The 17,463-nt window shown below is 38.7% G+C and overlaps 3 protein-coding genes across 5 annotated transcripts; 1 reads left to right on the top strand and 2 right to left on the bottom strand.

Moving 5' to 3' along the window:
* Window positions 1–97: 97 nt before the first annotated feature.
* Stt3a (catalytic subunit 3A of the oligosaccharyltransferase complex) lies at window positions 98–4,730 on the top strand. The gene is made up of 13 exons (XM_076814712.1): window positions 98–317; window positions 698–855; window positions 941–1,108; window positions 2,030–2,190; window positions 2,260–2,649; window positions 2,723–2,876; window positions 2,951–3,189; window positions 3,264–3,428; window positions 3,494–3,682; window positions 3,763–3,982; window positions 4,070–4,258; window positions 4,339–4,507; window positions 4,606–4,730. Exons 2-12 carry the CDS (start codon window positions 759–761, stop codon window positions 4,482–4,484), a joined length of 2,118 nt encoding a protein of 705 aa, XP_076670827.1. The 5' UTR covers window positions 98–317; window positions 698–758; the 3' UTR covers window positions 4,485–4,507; window positions 4,606–4,730.
* A 608-nt stretch (window positions 4,731–5,338) lies between these two features.
* Mop (tyrosine-protein phosphatase non-receptor type protein myopic) lies at window positions 5,339–12,762 on the bottom strand. Of its 3 annotated transcripts, none has more exons than XM_076814700.1 (15): window positions 12,524–12,762; window positions 12,115–12,317; window positions 11,686–12,008; window positions 11,472–11,584; window positions 10,995–11,401; window positions 10,572–10,919; window positions 10,269–10,492; window positions 9,958–10,193; window positions 7,735–9,880; window positions 7,151–7,674; window positions 6,794–7,072; window positions 6,418–6,602; window positions 6,014–6,312; window positions 5,828–5,941; window positions 5,339–5,740 (listed from the first exon to the last, which is right to left on the bottom strand). In XM_076814700.1, exons 1-15 carry the CDS (start codon window positions 12,608–12,610, stop codon window positions 5,613–5,615), a joined length of 5,616 nt encoding a protein of 1,871 aa, XP_076670815.1. In that variant the 5' UTR covers window positions 12,611–12,762; the 3' UTR covers window positions 5,339–5,612. The 3 variants fall into 3 exon arrangements, with proteins under 3 accessions (XP_076670815.1, XP_076670814.1, XP_076670816.1); XM_076814699.1 differs by having other exon boundaries at window positions 5,795–5,941; XM_076814701.1 differs by lacking the exons at window positions 12,115–12,317; window positions 12,524–12,762 and having other exon boundaries at window positions 5,795–5,941; window positions 11,472–11,601; window positions 11,686–11,812.
* A 522-nt stretch (window positions 12,763–13,284) lies between these two features.
* LOC143369700 (protein-lysine N-methyltransferase SMYD4) lies at window positions 13,285–17,203 on the bottom strand. The gene is made up of 11 exons (XM_076813976.1): window positions 17,001–17,203; window positions 16,107–16,338; window positions 15,801–15,984; window positions 15,408–15,723; window positions 15,071–15,320; window positions 14,659–14,987; window positions 14,504–14,577; window positions 14,243–14,355; window positions 13,787–14,078; window positions 13,555–13,717; window positions 13,285–13,478 (listed from the first exon to the last, which is right to left on the bottom strand). Exons 1-11 carry the CDS (start codon window positions 17,186–17,188, stop codon window positions 13,352–13,354), a joined length of 2,268 nt encoding a protein of 755 aa, XP_076670091.1. The 5' UTR covers window positions 17,189–17,203; the 3' UTR covers window positions 13,285–13,351.
* Between the last annotated feature and the right edge of the window lie 260 nt (window positions 17,204–17,463).

A 17,463-nucleotide genomic window follows, 5' to 3' on the forward strand; every position in this document is an offset into this window, starting at 1 on the left:
CGCTTTCGAGCGACACATTTACATGAGTATTCGATAATTTGCTTTAAGATTTGCACGGCACGTTCGAACTCGAGGTGGCGCGACTAGTAACAGGTTTTAATCCATGCCTTTTTCTTTGGAGTTGCAATGTTTCTGAGTTAATAGTAATTTAAATGACACTGTTATTTTATTACTTTTCTTGTATTGTTGTAGAATCCGTAAATTTGTAAGTCCACATCACGGTCTATGTCATATACATAAAACTACATGAATGTATAATGCGGAACGAGAAAATACGTGAATCAAAATACACATATGTCGCCGGCCGGTAATTTTGTGTACGTGGTCAGTTTTCAGATAGACGATACCATTTAAACCCTGATAGTCTGGTCGTCGAGCATTTAACTGCTGTGCCCGATTTGAATGTCACGTTTGTCGTTGCGCTGGCTAATAGTTCTCATAGATCAGCCTTTAATACCTGTTTTTTCTTGTTTACTTTCGGCAGGAGTCATAACCTAATACCGAATGACAAACGCCATGTGCCTCTAGAAGTAGCTTCTGTTATCATGGTTCTGTGAGCCTGCATTTCAATTCTTAGTGCCCATGTTTGCAAGCGTTCACTTGCTTTCTGTGTGTAAAACAATTGTAGTTTTTACGATGTATAGGATACAGGTGGCATAATAATGCACAACGTGCATTCTCTGTTCTTTTTGTGTAGGTAAATTGGCAAGAAGAAGGTGTTTGATTAAGCGAAAAGTTGTATTCATATCCTAATCGATATGGCTATATTAATGAAAACGAGAGGCTTGCGGATGTCCGCGCAAAAGCAGGAGACACTTTTGAAGTTGACTGTTTTGTCCCTCGCAGCAATTTTATGTAAGTCTTCGGAATCAGTGGAATAGCGATAAGATTAGTTTCATACAATATTTTGTGGGTTTTCACTTAAAACTTTTGGTTCTAGCATTCGCAACAAGATTGTTCTCGGTCTTAAGGTTCGAGAGTGTTATACATGAATTCGATCCATATTTTAACTACCGCACAACAAAGTATTTAGCAGAAAATGGGTTCTATAGTTTCCACAACTGGTTCGACGATCGTGTTTGGTACCCTCTTGGTAGGATAATCGGAGGTATGTTTTTTTCATTTTAATTCTTGTCCCCATATAGTCCAATGAAATTAAATGGAAATCTGCTCAACCTATGGAATAATTCCCACCAAGCTAAATTATGGTAAGGGCCTTCATTTGGCCGTTTTAAACAATATGTCAAAACAACTGTTTTTCACGAATATCTCGGTATCTAGCAGTTTTAAGACAAAAATAGTTATTATGAAATTTGTAGACAAGTAAATTTTCTACAAAAAAGATTCTATGAGTTTTTTTTGTAGGAGTAACCATTTTCATGTACGTCGGGTTATCAAGTTTCAACCCTCATACTTTTGACATGGGAAGATCTCGAACCTGGAAATTCAAAAAATTATGAAATGTAAATACGTAGGGGATGTCCTCTTGAGTACAACGCAATTTTATTTACTGCCCAAATTCACTCTAGAGTCCTAATTAAAAAAAGTAACTTTTTCCTCGACACTTTTTTTCTATATCAAAACAAAATTTTCTAAACAAAATTGCGTTGTACTCAGGAGGACATCCCCTACATATTTACAGTTTCATAATTTTTTGAATTTCCGGGTTCGAGATCTTCCCTTGTCAAAAGTATGGTGGTTGAAACTTGGTAACGCGACGTTCATGAAAATGGTGACTCCTACGAAAGAAACTCATACAAACTTTATTGTAGAGAATTTCCTAGTCTACAAATTTCATAATAACTACTTTCGTCCTAAAACTGCTAGATACTGAGATATTCGAGAAAAACAGTTGTTTTTTCAACCATCTGTAAAATTTTTAGCGGCAGCCGGATCGATATATTGTTTAAAATGGCCAAATAAAGGCCCATACCATAATTTAGCTTGGTGGGAATTATTCCGAAGACAGTTCCTAATTTCACTGGACTAGTAATAGAAGACTCTGATGTAAATGTGATTTGTTTTACAGGAACAATATATCCAGGACTAATGATAACATCAGCAGCATTATACCGTCTTTCATGGTTGTGGAATATTACCTTAGACATACGTACTATCTGTGTCTTCCTTGCTCCATTATTTTCAAGTTTAACAACGATCATTACTTACCTGCTTACCAAAGAGCTGAAGGTAAACCCTTTTTCAGTTATCTACCTTTGTCTAATATAAACAATGATGTAACGTTACTCTGCTTTTAAGGACTCTGCATCAGGACTGTTCGCTGCGGCCATGATAGCGATTGTTCCTGGCTATATATCGCGATCCGTAGCAGGGTCTTACGACAATGAGGGCATAGCTATTTTTTGTATGCTGTTTACATATTACATGTGGATCAAAGCAGTCAAAACAGGAGCGATTTGTTGGGCAACGTGCGCCGCTCTTGCATATTTTTATATGGTATCTTCCTGGGGTGGCTATGTGTTCTTAATCAATCTGATTCCGTTGCACGTGCTGACCTTAATGGTCACTGGCAGATTCTCTCACAGGATATACATCGCGTACAGTATCCTATACTGCTTAGGAACAATCCTATCTATGCAAATATCGTTTGTTGGCTTCCAACCTGTTCAGAGCTCTGAACATATGCTTGTAAGTGTTAATTATAATTGGGTTACGTACTCTACTAAATTATCTCGAAAGATATAATGTTTGTTGCTCGCAGGCATTAGGAGTTTTCGGACTCTGTCAGATACACGCTCTAGTCGATTACTTGCGTAGTAAACTCTCGCAAGATGACTTTGAAGTACTATTCCGTGGCCTTGTTATCTCTGTAGTTACTGTTTCATTAATTTTGGGAATTATTCTAACGATCACAGGTACATATATAATAATATCAACGAAATTGAATCGCTACGAATGTTGGCTTTTAAATTCTTTCAATCTTTTTAAGGAAAAATATCTCCATGGACTGGGCGTTTCTATTCTCTTCTGGACCCCTCTTACGCGAAGAATCACATACCAATAATTGCTTCGGTCTCCGAACATCAGCCAACATCGTGGAGCTCCTTTTACTTTGATCTCCAGATTTTAGTATTTCTATTCCCTTCCGGTCTATACTTTTGCTTCTCAAAGTTAACGGACTCCAATATTTTTCTTATCTTGTACGGAGTTACGAGTTTATACTTTGCCGTAAGTACAACTTTCCTAGAAGTTCTGGTTACAAGCGAGCTCGCAGACATTTAAATGTTTTTCGAAACACACAGGGCGTGATGGTTCGTCTAATGTTAGTTCTTGCTCCCGTAATGTGTATTTTGGGTGGAATTGGAGCTTCGTCTCTGCTTGTTACTTATATGAAGCAACTGGACAGTGGAAAAGTTAGCGATAAGAAATCCAAGAAGTTTGAAAGCAGCTACGTACTCCGAAGCGAGGTAATTGTATTAAGACGTAATATATCGCGAAGTAAATGCGATATCAAGTAAACATTAATTTTCAGATTGCCACACTTTTCATAACAGTAATGTGCATTCTCTTCTTCTCGTATACCATTCATTGTACATGGGTTACAGCGGAAGCCTACAGTTCACCTAGTATCGTACTGTCGGCACGTTCTCCCGACGGTGGTCGAATGATTTTCGATGATTTTAGAGAAGCATATTATTGGCTTCGCATGAACACCCCAGAGGTAATTTTAACATAATTTTAACAGTTCTACTAGTTTACGATTCAAATCTCTAAGAATGAAACTACTTTTCTTGACCGTAGAACGCCAAGGTAATGTCCTGGTGGGATTATGGGTATCAAATCACGGCGATGGCGAATCGTACAATTTTAGTAGACAATAATACATGGAACAATACCCACATATCAAGAGTTGGTCAAGCAATGGCAAGTTCTGAGGAGAAAGCTTACGAAATAATGCGAGAACTAGATGTTAATTACGTTCTTGTCATCTTTGGAGGACTTACAGGCTATTCGTCGGATGGTATGTGCAATGGAAGTGAATCTCATATTAACTAACAATAAGTACATAAGTAAACAAATCTAAATAGTATATAAATCTGGATTGCAGACATAAACAAGTTCCTATGGATGGTGCGCATCGGCGGAAGCACGGAGAAGGGTAAATCCATTACCGAATGGGATTATTACAACTCTGCGGGAGAGTTCAGAGTTGACAAAGAGGGTTCGTCGATTTTGCTCAATTGTCTTATGTACAAAATGTGTTACTATAGATTCGGTCAAGTTTACACCGAAGGAGGTAAGTGTTTCAATTACTCATCGCACTATTGAATGCCAAATAGTCTGCATTGAAATTTACGGCGTTTAAAAATTGAACAGGCAAACCTTCTGGGTACGATAGAGTCCGAAACATGGAAATCGGTAACAAAGACTTTGAGCTAGATATGTTGGAAGAAGCTTACACAACGGAGCATTGGCTTGTACGAATATACAAGGTGAAAGATCTAAGGAACAGAGGAATTTAAAAAGTAGGAACTAATCGACGCGCGTTACGAAAAGTAGCACGTTACATTTTTTCTACATGCAGTTGTCCGTAAAAAAAAAATGAAACGTGCTACTCTTCGTAACGCGCGTCGTAATAACAAGGAACGTAGCGCTATCACAACCTTTGTAAACTATTTCATAATCTCACTCGCTTATAAGTTTTGTAATTGTTTATGAGATATCAATGTGGCACTAAATACAGAATTACATATTTCCATGAACAGCAAGCATAATTGAAAGTTTTATAAAAGGTAAATATCACATTGGTAAACGTAGTTATCGATTTATATAATAAGTCGGTTCCGCGAGCAGACGTATTTATGTTAAAATGCTCTGCAACGATACACTGGTACTTGCAAATTAACGAATGCCTGCAGTATAACATATTAAACAGCCCCTGCGTTCACAAGTTGATAATAATCATCTTCAGAATGCTAGATTCTGGAATAATTGTTTTAAATTCAAAATGTATAAACTTAATTGTTCTCTGTGTTGGGGATTAATGATATAAAGATTTATTCCACGGTAAGATAGTAATCTTTTAGGTAGAAAGTGAATCTGAATTAAACGGATTCAGTTTATTTTGAAACCGAAACGATGTATCCGTAAGCTTGAAAGCTGCCACGCATTTGAATTTGTTTAAAAAGAGACACATGGTATGAAAAAGTGCCGATCGTCTTCTTCATAGCGCGCGCTCGTATATACACGTATATTAAAAATCCTATGTACCGTCAACCATTCGTATGTTTTATATAGAAACGAATTCCCGTTTCTGTTTTTTTTTCTGAACGCGTATGAATATGTGTGATTCCCGGTGAAGATGAAAATAATTGCATTTCTTTTTATACATATATTTTATTTGATATATTTAACAGACTGTAAAACCCTTAAGTCTTAAGGATTAAGAAACGTTTGAACAATAAATGTCTTTTATTTCAGAAATATCGGTTCATTCATGTTAATAAGAATTGCGTTGTTTATACAGTTGCCTTAATCGTCGTACTCTTATTAATATCGTTCATTTAAGAAACATAGGAATGGAAACGTTCATTTAAATAATAGATTTATTAATCGGTGCATAGTAAAATTTTCCTTGCAGTTCCATTTGATTATCTTCTAATAGACCAGAGAGGATCTAGCTGGCTCAACGGATCGATCGTCCCTTCTTTAGCCTTCTCTTGGATCGCGGTTGAAGTTGCGTGCCCTGTGCCACTACTCGTGCAGCTTTTCTGCCGACCTAAAGTTACAAAGTTATTAAATTGTTTCCAACGTCTCCGTAGATATCGAGTACCTTGTTCAATATCAGAACGCTGTGTATTAATACCGAGACACTGAAGAAAGTCGTCCGAAGGATGCATCTTTCTCGTCGCCTTGTCCTTGTTCCCCTTGAATCCTTCGAAGTTCTCGAACGTCGAGCGGGTAGATGATAAGATACCACCTAACATTTTAACGATAGAATTAATTTTTAATCGATAATGTAGTCGTCGTGGTCAGGCAATGCAATGCTTACGTTTCATTAAAATATCTTGAGCGTGGTATAATACCAGCTGGTAAGCGAACAACAAGGACTCCTTATTTACAACTTGTTTACGACACTTCAAAAGACCTTTGAATACGAGAGGTACATCAACTATTCCGCATCCAGCGCGTATGTGGCATACTGTCGCGGCCGCTGCCAAGAATAAACTGCTCAGTGCTCCACCATCCAAGCAGTGCACGATTATTGGCTTCGAACAACGTCTGAGTGCTTGTTCCGTCATCACATCCGTTGAGAATGTAAGTAATGCACCAGGGCTACTAGGGAAACCGCTAAGAAAAAGGAAGAATTACATAGATGACACTACATATATCATAGTAATGTAGCAACGCTTTACAAATGAGAATTGAATGCTACTTTGTATCTCGAAGACTTACTTGGAAGGCCATGTAACAAATTGCATATGAACGACAGTTTTTTCTAGTTTCTTTTTAGTATTATATACAGATATAACTCTCTGAACGTAAGATACATGATTCGTTCTCTTTTTCAGTACAATGGTAAAGCCACCGATATTTAAAATCTCTTCTTCGTTCATAGGCCAATATATTTCACCGTTTAACTAAGGGAAGAGAAAATATATAGTAGAATTGTTGTACTCTAAGTGCATATTTCGTTTTTTTTCTTTTCTGTGTAACGTCTGTCTCTACTATGTATCCTTTAATACCAATTCTGTTATGAAATGGGTCTTACCCGTATATGTGAAATAAATAAAACAATATTGGTATTGGTCCTGTACTCTACTACACTTACCTGTACATCAGATGCTAAGCATGCGATTATCTCACTCTCCTGTTCCCATATCATCATCCAAAACACTTCCACCTTGTCTGGTAGCGGTGTTTGAGTAACAATGAACGATGTTGGTATCCACGGCGTGATTTCCATTATATGAGAAGCATTAATGTAATTTGCAACATCTGCCGATGATATTTGCACCCTTGTAGTATCGTACGGAATACATTCCATCACTCTGTTCTCCGAGGAATGGGCTAACGCTACTGTACACGATTGCTTTCCGTTCTCCCTTTCCTGAAATTAAAACGTGCTTCTGAATAATGTCACAGGCGGGATAAGTTTACATAGCAAAAGTGATTCGGTCGGTCTTACTTCAAATTCCTGAACCTCCTTCCATTTTATGTCAAGATTGGTCGCTCCACTCAGCGTTTTAATAAGTAGACTGTCCACGAACTTTTCATATTTCTCCACTTCGCTGATGAACTTCTGTAGAGCCGCTGGATCTCCTAGAGGATCTTTCTTAGGCTGTACGTCATTGTACCATGTATCCCACACAATTTGCAAGTTCTCATTTTCCACTTTGTCTTCGGTCACGGTACTTTGAATATTTGCCTCCTCGTTCTCGGTCTTCTTTTCGTTGGTAACCTCGCCGCTATCGTGTTTTGCCAGAGGATCTTCTTGCGTTTGAGTGTTACTAAGGGGGCGTACTTCTGGTACCAGGGGTGCATGGTTTATGGTGATATCAAGATCAGAGAGCAAGTCCACGTTGGACTGCTCCGATGGCTTTGTAGTGGATTTCACAGGATTCGCGCTTGTCGTTGTGTTCGTCCCATTGTTAACAGCTTGCATGTAGGTCTGATTGTAATTGTTGTAGCTCTCCGTTTTTCCAGTAGACGCTAACAGAAAGTGAAATATGAATACTGGTGACATACTTGACGTAAAGCTTGATTACTTACTCGGATTTTGCATTTGAAGACCATAGGGCGTGGTGTAATAAATATCGGATGAGCTTTGAGGTTGATATGGCTGTCCGGAATACTGCGAAGACGGAGTTTGACTGACCATAGAATTGTTGCTGGCGTTTGTGTATCTCGCGTTACTTTCTTGCTGCGAGTAACCGTTGCTAACGCTAGCATTCGTTTGTGACGTTGGCATAGGAGGCTGCTGGGATTCTTGAAGGGTTTGCGGGGTTTGAAGGTTGTTTGAATTGTATTCGTAACACTGACTAGTAGGATTATAAGTGTACTCCATTTGTCCGTTGTAAGGCTCTGTAACTGCATTCGCCAGTTGATTCCCCTGGACATAATTATATCCCTGGTTGTAGGTTTGGGGGTAGTTGACGTATCCAGAATATTGAGGATACTGATATGCTTGCGAGTAATTCTGGGCAGTCAGTGACTTTGCGTGGCTCTGAATTATTTCCGTATTAGTGGGACAGTTGGTGTACGTGTACGTATTACAGGATTCTGTAGACATCATAGTCTGTGGGTACGAAACACCAGTGCCGTGCTGTGCACTCTGATAAGTACTTGGGTAACTTAAAGCAGCATCGTTAATGGGCACTTGCGATCCATAGGAATACGTTTTATCCGTATAAAGTTGTTTGCTCTGCTCTGTGCAGCTCTGTTGCGAGTACTGGGCCACATTGAAACTATGCAAATTCGGAGAATACGAACTGGCCATTTCGTTCGCGGAGGCGGGTAAAGAAGTATTGGAATGACCGGGCTGAGGAATATTTGCATTCATGTATTGCGTTTGCATGTACGGCGTAGAAGCAGCATTATTGTTCGCTCCGGCCGCATTCTGTGGATCAGGTAGATTATAGTACATCCTACCATCGTAACTTTGGGAGCTTGGACCTTCGTTTTGAATCATTTGAGGGAGAGTATAATTCTGCATCTGAGAGTTGTCCATTGGTAGTACATGCTGGCTCCTAACGCTTTGTGCAGATTCTTGAGAGACAAGTTTCTGTTGGGGCTCAGGCATGTACTGTTGTGCTTGTTGATTCACGTTGGTATAATGTTGCGATTGTACTTCCACCGTTTTGCTACCTGTGCTCGGCGTGGGTACAGGCGTCTGCCCTACTGTTGGGATTTCAGGCGGTAGCTCTCGAACGTCAGCTTTAACGATACCACCTGCATTCTCTAGATTAGAAGGGTATTGCTGCGTAACATTATATCCGGTATAGTCTACCGGGGGCTGGTAAGTTTCATATTGCAGCGTGTTAGCTGGAAGGTTGTACTGTGGCTGAGTGTTAGTCGAATAGTTATGTTGCCCATCCAAAGCCGTAGGGAACTGTCCATTCGGCATAAACGAGTTTCCCGGGTATTGCATGGCGGTATTCGTTATATTTGTTGCCGCATCCGTCACTGGCATTTGCTGATAAGTGCTCGCAGCATCCGAGTTGTTCATTTGCATATAGCCTTGACTTAAAACACTGTTTACAGCAGGATTTTCATTATATGCGGTTGTGTCGTACGTATACGGTAGATTTGTCTTATAATCCGTGTAAGACGTAGGATAGTATTGCTGCATAGGCTTTGCAGCTGATAGCGTCTCCGATCCAGCAATTCCAACGGAATGGATTGCACTTTTGTCCACTCCATCGCTCGCATATGACTTCGCCGTTGCATCCATCTGCACTGACCTACCTTGACCTTTGTATACGTTATAATATTGGTTCTGCACAGTCTCCGGTCTATTATTTAAATAATCTTTTAGTTTCAGGCCACTGCCAGTTCGACCGCGACCCTGGTCATAGGCAGCGGGTGCCATCGCCTCGACTTTTTCTTGATAATTTTTACTATCCTGAGCGAGTATGTGTTCCCGTTCCTCTTCTTGCACCTTACAAGTGCTCCTTACTCTCTGAAGTAACTTGGAAATGTTGATCTCCAGTTTCCTGTAAAATTCCAGGCCCTTACTGGACTTGGCTAATAAATCTTCGTAGGCATCGTAAGACGCGATCAGAGAAGAAATGGTATGCTCGCGACGTTTTAATATTTCTTCGACTCCCTTTCGTACATTAGCGGTTTGAGCGTACGCGTCTGTTAAAGCTGCCAGAATATTGTCTTGGGCAGCAAGGTTCTGATCTATCAATGTCACCTGTAATATTGCACTCCTTTTTAATTGCCAGCTGATACTTGACGCGCTTACCTGAGACAAGCATATATTATACTGACTAGCATTTGATGTTTGCTGAGCTGATCGGCGAACAGGCGATCCAAAGGTCCAGAGTCGGATGTAGCGGTAACTAACAAGCGCGTTAGATCATCTTGCGCTATCGAGTCCCGCAGCTTTGTGTGCAGATCGTTCCTCTGTCTACGCATTTCGTCCACTTTATTCAAAATACGTCTCAATTCCTTCGCATGCATTCGCTCTAGCTCGATCGCGCTGTGCGACTTCTCGCTGTTTTGTTCTACGGAAAATAAGATTTCCCACGTAAAAGGACGATGCTTCGTTTATAACATAAAATCATAGAACTGTGATATACCTGATAGGTATGCACTTGGCGAAGGTATATGGGCGATCAGTTCAGCAAGCGGTTGAGCGAGTACTTTTAAATTCTTTACGTGCATCGTTATTGCTTTATGCAAAGCATGATTACTTTCCGATGCTTTGTTGTGAGCTTCTTCGTATTTCTTGGCTTCTCTGGTTAAGTCAGTCGCGACTATCGACGGCGGTCTCTTTCCAACTGCATCCTGATACTGTTTCTCTCTGTAAAAATAATCGGACATTACGTTGATGATTAATGACCAGATAGATCAAATTGGCTATTGAATAATTAGATGCTAACTTCAATTCTTCGTCGAGAATGAGTTTCTTAATTTCTTTTAATACTTTTTCAACATCTTGGCTGGTGTCGGACAATTTCCCCATTATGTCTACTAAATCTTGAATAACCTGTTGCTTCGCATTCAATGCGGCGCATCTTTCGACCAATTCGTCGGGCAAAGGTAAACGTTCCCATTCCGTGGTTTGAACATCGGGATCCCATAAATTCATGTGCTCCAGTTTCAAGGATGCCAAATACATATTCAGATGTTGATCTTTCTCCTCGATTTTGCTACCGACGGAACGTAATATTTTTGCTTTCTCTTCTGAGTATAAAGAGCTCGCTTCGTGCACTTTCATCGGCACCAATCTGTGTCAGATACGAACGATATAAGTAACGAAGCTAGACTGTCTCTTAAAACTACATTGGAACGGTATAATTTACCTAGCAAATATGTCAGAACCTGAAACTTCAGGATCATTTATGCTAAAGGATATTCCTTTGACTAAAGAGGCTCCCTTTACCGTAGGTAGTGTTTCCTTCTCAGGTATTTCCTCGTGATATATAAATTCGTTCTCGTTTTTTCCCGCTTTTCGCTTCCCTTCTATCACGTCGTTCGTAAACGTGAGCGCCTCTTCCACGATAGTTTTCTCCTCGGATGCGCCTGTTATTCCTATCGAACCTTTCGCATTCGCGTAAATCTGCTGAGCTTCGTTTAGAGAAGCTAACGCAACATTATAAAATGCTACTCGCTCCCCCATTTTTCTTTGCTCTTCAGCAGCCAGTCCTTGATACAAATGCGTGACCGCTAAGTGATAAGCCTTCTTGAATTTCACGTACCGTTTCCAGCTCTGAAAGGAAAGAAGCTTTAAGCTCTTGGTGATCCGTGAATCAAAACCGAAAGACGTATTTAAGAAGTACCTTATAAATTTTAGTGCCAACGGTGTCCGATATGGTTCCATCCTCGCTTCCGCCTTGTTCAAGCGTCGTTAATGCCAGAGTAAAATAATCCACTATTTGTCTCGCGACTTTTGCTGCATGATACATATATCTTGTAGAATGATACACAAGAGCATACAGTTAAAGCCACAACAGTTTACCACATCCGTGCAATATCCAATTTCTTTGTACTTACCTACGATTGTGGGCTTACGATTATCGAGCATACTCTTCTCTAGTATACATTCCTGAGCCTGAGCCAAGCAGAGCTGATGCATAAAAGTCATTAACTCTGGTGCTAAATCTACGCCGGATGGCTGCGGATAACTATTCTTTAAATGTTCAAACGCCCACGCAGCGCACTGAAAGTGAGCGCACGCCATTTTCATGCCATCCGCCGATGTCCTCTCTGTACGTGCTCCCAATTGAGTATGTATGGAACCGATGTTATATAAAATTGAAATTATTTCGAAGCGAATATTTGCCAGGGAACAGACCATGTTTGCGTATGTATCTCTCCTGTTCGAACACATAAGAATCCATATAATCAATCCCAAAAGACAGTTCCATGAATCTCCTTCAATTTGGAAACTCAAACTTCTCTAAACTGCAAGATTATTCTTACCAAGTGAATGTAACTGCAGCTGCGCCATCCTTTCCCATAGGGAATCTGCTCTGAAGATAATGCAACTGACAGTAATATTTCTTCAATAACAAACAGCCAGCCATGTCTATGGGTGGTCGTATGGCCATCGCTCTTAAACTTTCCAACTGATGTATTTCGTTCGCGTAGGATTCCGCATCTTCATTGTAGAAATCACGGATATACTGGAAAACAGGTCAGAACGAGAATGTTTACAGCGTGGATTGGTGTAATCGATGAATCACGGTGACGAGATGAGGACTCTCGCAATTGTATCGTATGAAAAGAAATTGAAAGAGCTCTCGAATACTGCCCACAATACATGTGTGAAATTAAGGTGGAATGTAAGAGTGGTGCTCCAAAACACTTTGGTATTGTCAGTGAGTTGTACCTGCTTCAACTTTGACCCAAACGTAGTCGGTTCCGGGCTAACTTTTAGTTGGAAGGATATCATCGGCAACCTTGGCACCGCTTCCATCGTGAGGTGCTTTTTAAACCGTTATCTCCTTGTGCTTTCTGGAATCTGACAGTCGGTCATCTGTCAAAATTGCGGAGAATGGATTTGCTCGCTGAACATATTCCTCATTATCACTGTACTTCTGACTTCTGACGGACGATTGTACCGCTTGCGGGCGAATCCTCATCCGCAGGCACAGCTGCATCTTCGCTCGCAGCGTCGTTTCGTGATCTCTTTTCCTATTGGCTACAGCTGAAAGGTTCATGGGAACGACGAAATAGCGGCTTAAAGTGCACGCGCAAGGAAATGCCCCATTGTAAACGCGCCAAACAGGAAGGCATGCTGTTTTTAAATACTGTGGGCGGTATTCTCAGTCACTATTTATTCTTAAGTATTTGCTTTAATTATAAGTTATATTAGAATTGACTAACGCTTGATGATTTTTCGCGGAGAGACTGAAAAGTGGTGGATTCGCGGCGCGATGGTTTATCATTTTATTGTTTGTTTGCTTGCGGATGAAAAGTCGAAGAATGTACGGGTTTAAATGTATGTCTGCACATCTGCAGCGCGCATTCTCTGGTTCTTAGATCTAGCCACGAAGCGGGTAAAGTGTGACAGACAACACGGCATGGCATTTACTGACTTACCTGGCCTTACCTCAGAACCGCGGACCTGAGCGGTCGTTATAAAATAAATATACACAGTTTCATTTGATCTAATTTTGTGTATTATAATTAACATATTTGAATATATTAAGGTACTTTACAGAATGGCAATTTCTTTTCGTTTTTTCTTTGTAGCCTCGTAAATTTTATTCCACGACCCATAATTGAAATTTGTAAGTTCTTCTATCTGGTCCATATATTTATGTGTTTTCTCCAATAGATTTCTATAAATCGAAGACATTAGCATATCTACAAGTCTTACTTAATTTCAGTTTAAAGATAATAAACCAATAAATTTACTTGTAAGCGTCTGTGCTGGTATTTGATTGCTTTTGTAGGTATATAATGCACATGTCTATAAGATTATTTAATTCATTAAGAAGCTCTACACTTGAAGGCCCATATCTTTCTATGACCGCCGGAATTTTAGCTTCCAAGTATGTTATACTTTCCTCCCATTGACCTGACAATGAAATCGTCTTGTACACAAAGTATTTGAATTTTACTGTATAAATAATTTGTCTACACTCACCCTTTGCTATATATATCTTTTCTATAAGAGTTAGAGTACGCATAATGTCTGTGTTATATTTATATAACACTCTTTTCCTGATAAGTAAGCAACTTTTTAATCTTTCCAATGCTTGCTCTATGTCATCGGAGTCAATGGATTCTTGAACCGATTCGTAAATTTTTTCAGCCAACTTTATCTCATTTCGATAATGAATTCTAGGCCTATCTCCGCAATCTAGACAATACAACAAATTCCTGATGTTGCATAATGCTCCGTTACACCTTAAGCACTTCATGGCACTAAATCTTTCCTGTAATTACAATGTACAAATTCCCATTTCACGATATATGGTAATTAAAAATACTTTAGATAATTAAAAATATCTAGTTTTTCGGAGAAATATGTGGATATTTTTCAGTTTAAAGATTGCCGCCTTAAACAATGATAAAAGTAATAAATTGCTTTCATATTTACCAGAAAGTACAGTATACATGGTACAGTGCAAGGTTTACATTTGCAAGTAAAACAGTAGTGACTTTTTAAATGTTTCTGCCTTTCGTCTCTCGACATGTATCTATAATGCGGGCCTATTAATATAATAATTTATATTAAATAGCGGGATACTGTTAACGTAATTAAACACAACCGTTATCTTTAATATTAAATGTATTCATCGTTTAATGGAATAAATTATATTTAAGAAGGAAACTTATTTTTAATCAAATCTTACTTTACCGTAACAACTGAAAATTTCTTCATTTGCCGCGATATCTTTGGCGGCCCTAACGATTAGATACTGATCCACGAAACTAAAATACAATAATAAAGATAATATATTACATAATACTAAAATATATGGACTAATTACATTATAAAAGTTCATAAATTACATGCTAATTATATTGGGATCGCAAGAGTGGTTCATCATACTTGCAGAAGGATAAATTCCTGTTGCCACAATATTCTCTTGATCCATAGACGCGTCACTTTCGTTTGATAACGTGTTCGAAGTAATAATCGCGTGCCCATTACAAATAAGTTGGAGTATATATCGTAACAGTAAAGAACTCACGTAAAGTTGTTTATCATCATCTGTTACAATATTAAAGTTGGAGTTGAAAGTGTTATCAGAAAATTTTTGTACCAGACAGTGGTCAAGATCATTTATTTTAAAGAAATCAGTATACTCCGACAAATATACAGTTAGCATGATGGCTGTCTGTAAAAAATTGTAATTACATGAATTAAATATAATTTCCTTTTCTGTATATATATATATATATATATATATATATGTCTTACAATTCCATATAGTGTCAAGTCTTCGATGGAGAGTTTCTCAAAATTAGTCAATAAATTTTGCATTTCATTGAACTTAAACTTGTTCATAGTAGTTGTACAAGTCAGCAAAACTTTCATCGCTAAATGTCCGAGTCCAATTTCTTTCCAAAGACACATTTGGCTTCCTGGACATTCCCAACGATGGTACGAAGACCATGCTTCGTCCAAGCACTTCGCGTCGCAATAAAAGGTATTGAAACATCCTGCGCATCTGAAGTATAATAATGTAAAAGCTCTCCGTGTTTGCCTTTTTGTGAAGAATGGTCAGCGCCGAGAGTCTAGACGAATGTATACGTACGGGACTGGAACGTCTGGGTTTGAACGATTGCAGTGTTGGCAAAGATAGTTTGACGAATCGTGATTTAGTAACACAAAACTTACAGGTTTCTCCAAAAATAGAATGTCACCTTTCTTTACGTGCCTTTTTGTTATCACATATCTCCCAAATTCGCTGTCAAATTTTCTCTCTATATTCACCGAGGCATGTGCGAAATCAGGATTTTCATTAAATATAATTTCAGATTTTAACTTGTCTAAATCGGAAGTGTTTGTCACGTCGCTTTGTTCGCAGGACTCGGTGAATGTTATTTCGGAAATTCGCTTTTCAATACTACCTGAAAGTAATCGAAATGCTTATAGAGAAATGTGTTGCAATTATATTATTTTATAATTCTTACAGTACGTTGCTTACCTTTCATGGAAGGAGCAATATAATCAGGGTTATTTATCATTCGATGTATCTTGGAAAGAGTCTCTTCAGCTAAGTCCCTCTTGCCTAATTTCAAGTAACATTGCACAGCACGCAAATATATTTTACAATGTAATTGCTTAGGATAATTTAACTTAATCGCTAATTCAATGTCTTTTAAACAGTCCTTATCGTCATCAAATGGTATTCATTGTACATGAAATGCATACATAAATGAATTTTAAAAGAGGAAAACAAAGAACATTTTATATTCTTATGCAGCTGAATTCAGCGATTCCTGTTACTCACATCGTATCTATTTAAGTAAAATAAAGCAGCGGATCTGTTCGCAATTGCAACTGACAATTCGTGGCTATTTATAGGAGCATGCGACGCGCATTCTGTGTATGATTTTATACTCCGAGCATACTCTTTAGCTTGAAATTCCATATTTCCTATTGCTTTAAAAACTTGAGCACTCGATATGGATTTACATTCCTTCTTATGGTAATGGCTTTCTAACCATTCAGACATGAGTGTCCTAAACAGGTAATGGCTTAGAATTATTGTTAATAGAATATAATGATGTAGGAGCCATGGAATGGACGAATAATGCAATGACGACAGACGAAAGAGGATTTATGAACTTCCAAAGAAAAATATTTAAACTAATATGAAATTCTGAGTGGATAATTATGTCTGTCACTGTTAATATTATTCTGCTCCTTATATAATTGCAATGTATCGTGTAAAGAATAATTATAAGTCTGTAAAATGATTTTTGATCAAAAAGCACGAGCAATTATTACACATGGTTTAAAAGCTCCTTGAGAGTACTAGTGACCTTGTTACATATTACAGGAGCAAGGAACAGATTTAGCAACTAATTTGTTGACGTATTATCTGAGTATGTCTCTGTAGTCCTTTCTCTTAAATATATTTTTGCTAGAGCTTTCTGTACTGGATAAAAAAAACATAATTCTATTTATGACGACGCGAGCTTCCCAAAAGTGTATGACAATTGCTACATGCCTAATACTGAGGAATCGTTCCATGAATTTATAACATTGTTCTCTTGTGTTAATATTTGAAAAAACGTGAATTTGGTTTATACCTTAATAAATCGCCAGGCACTATAAATTAAGCTACTTAGCACTTAAACGCAAGATTAAGAATATCAATATTTTTTTATGTGCTGTTTACCGTATAGTCTGATCTGTCCATAAATAGGATACTAATTCGTCTTCGCGTTTTACATTTCTCTTCAATCCTTGTGTCGCCTTTAATTTACGCGTAACAGTTTCCAATATATTATGCCACTCCATTTTAAATACTGTAGTGCCAAAAGCTTGAGGAATGAACACATTGACATCAATGACATCAATTGACATACAGGTGCGTGCAGGGTTGCCAGGAGTAAGGACCACATGACATAAGGGAGTAGTGGAGGGGGAATCTTCGCGTGTAGAACTATTGCTGTGTATACGTGCAAGTGTTAGGTGTGATGCGACTTGTAGAGGGACGGAGAGAGAAGAGTTGCCTTGCGGTTGTATGCAAGCAGGGTTGCCATGTGTAGAGAATTAATTGGGGCGTACAGACCACATGACGTATTGAGCATGACGTTCCGGAGTAGGAGAAGGGGAATACCTATAGCAATTACTACGGT

The sequence above is a fragment of the Andrena cerasifolii genome, chromosome 6 (genome assembly GCF_050908995.1).
Source record: "Andrena cerasifolii isolate SP2316 chromosome 6, iyAndCera1_principal, whole genome shotgun sequence".
NCBI classification, from domain to species: Eukaryota; Metazoa; Arthropoda; class Insecta; order Hymenoptera; family Andrenidae; genus Andrena; species Andrena cerasifolii.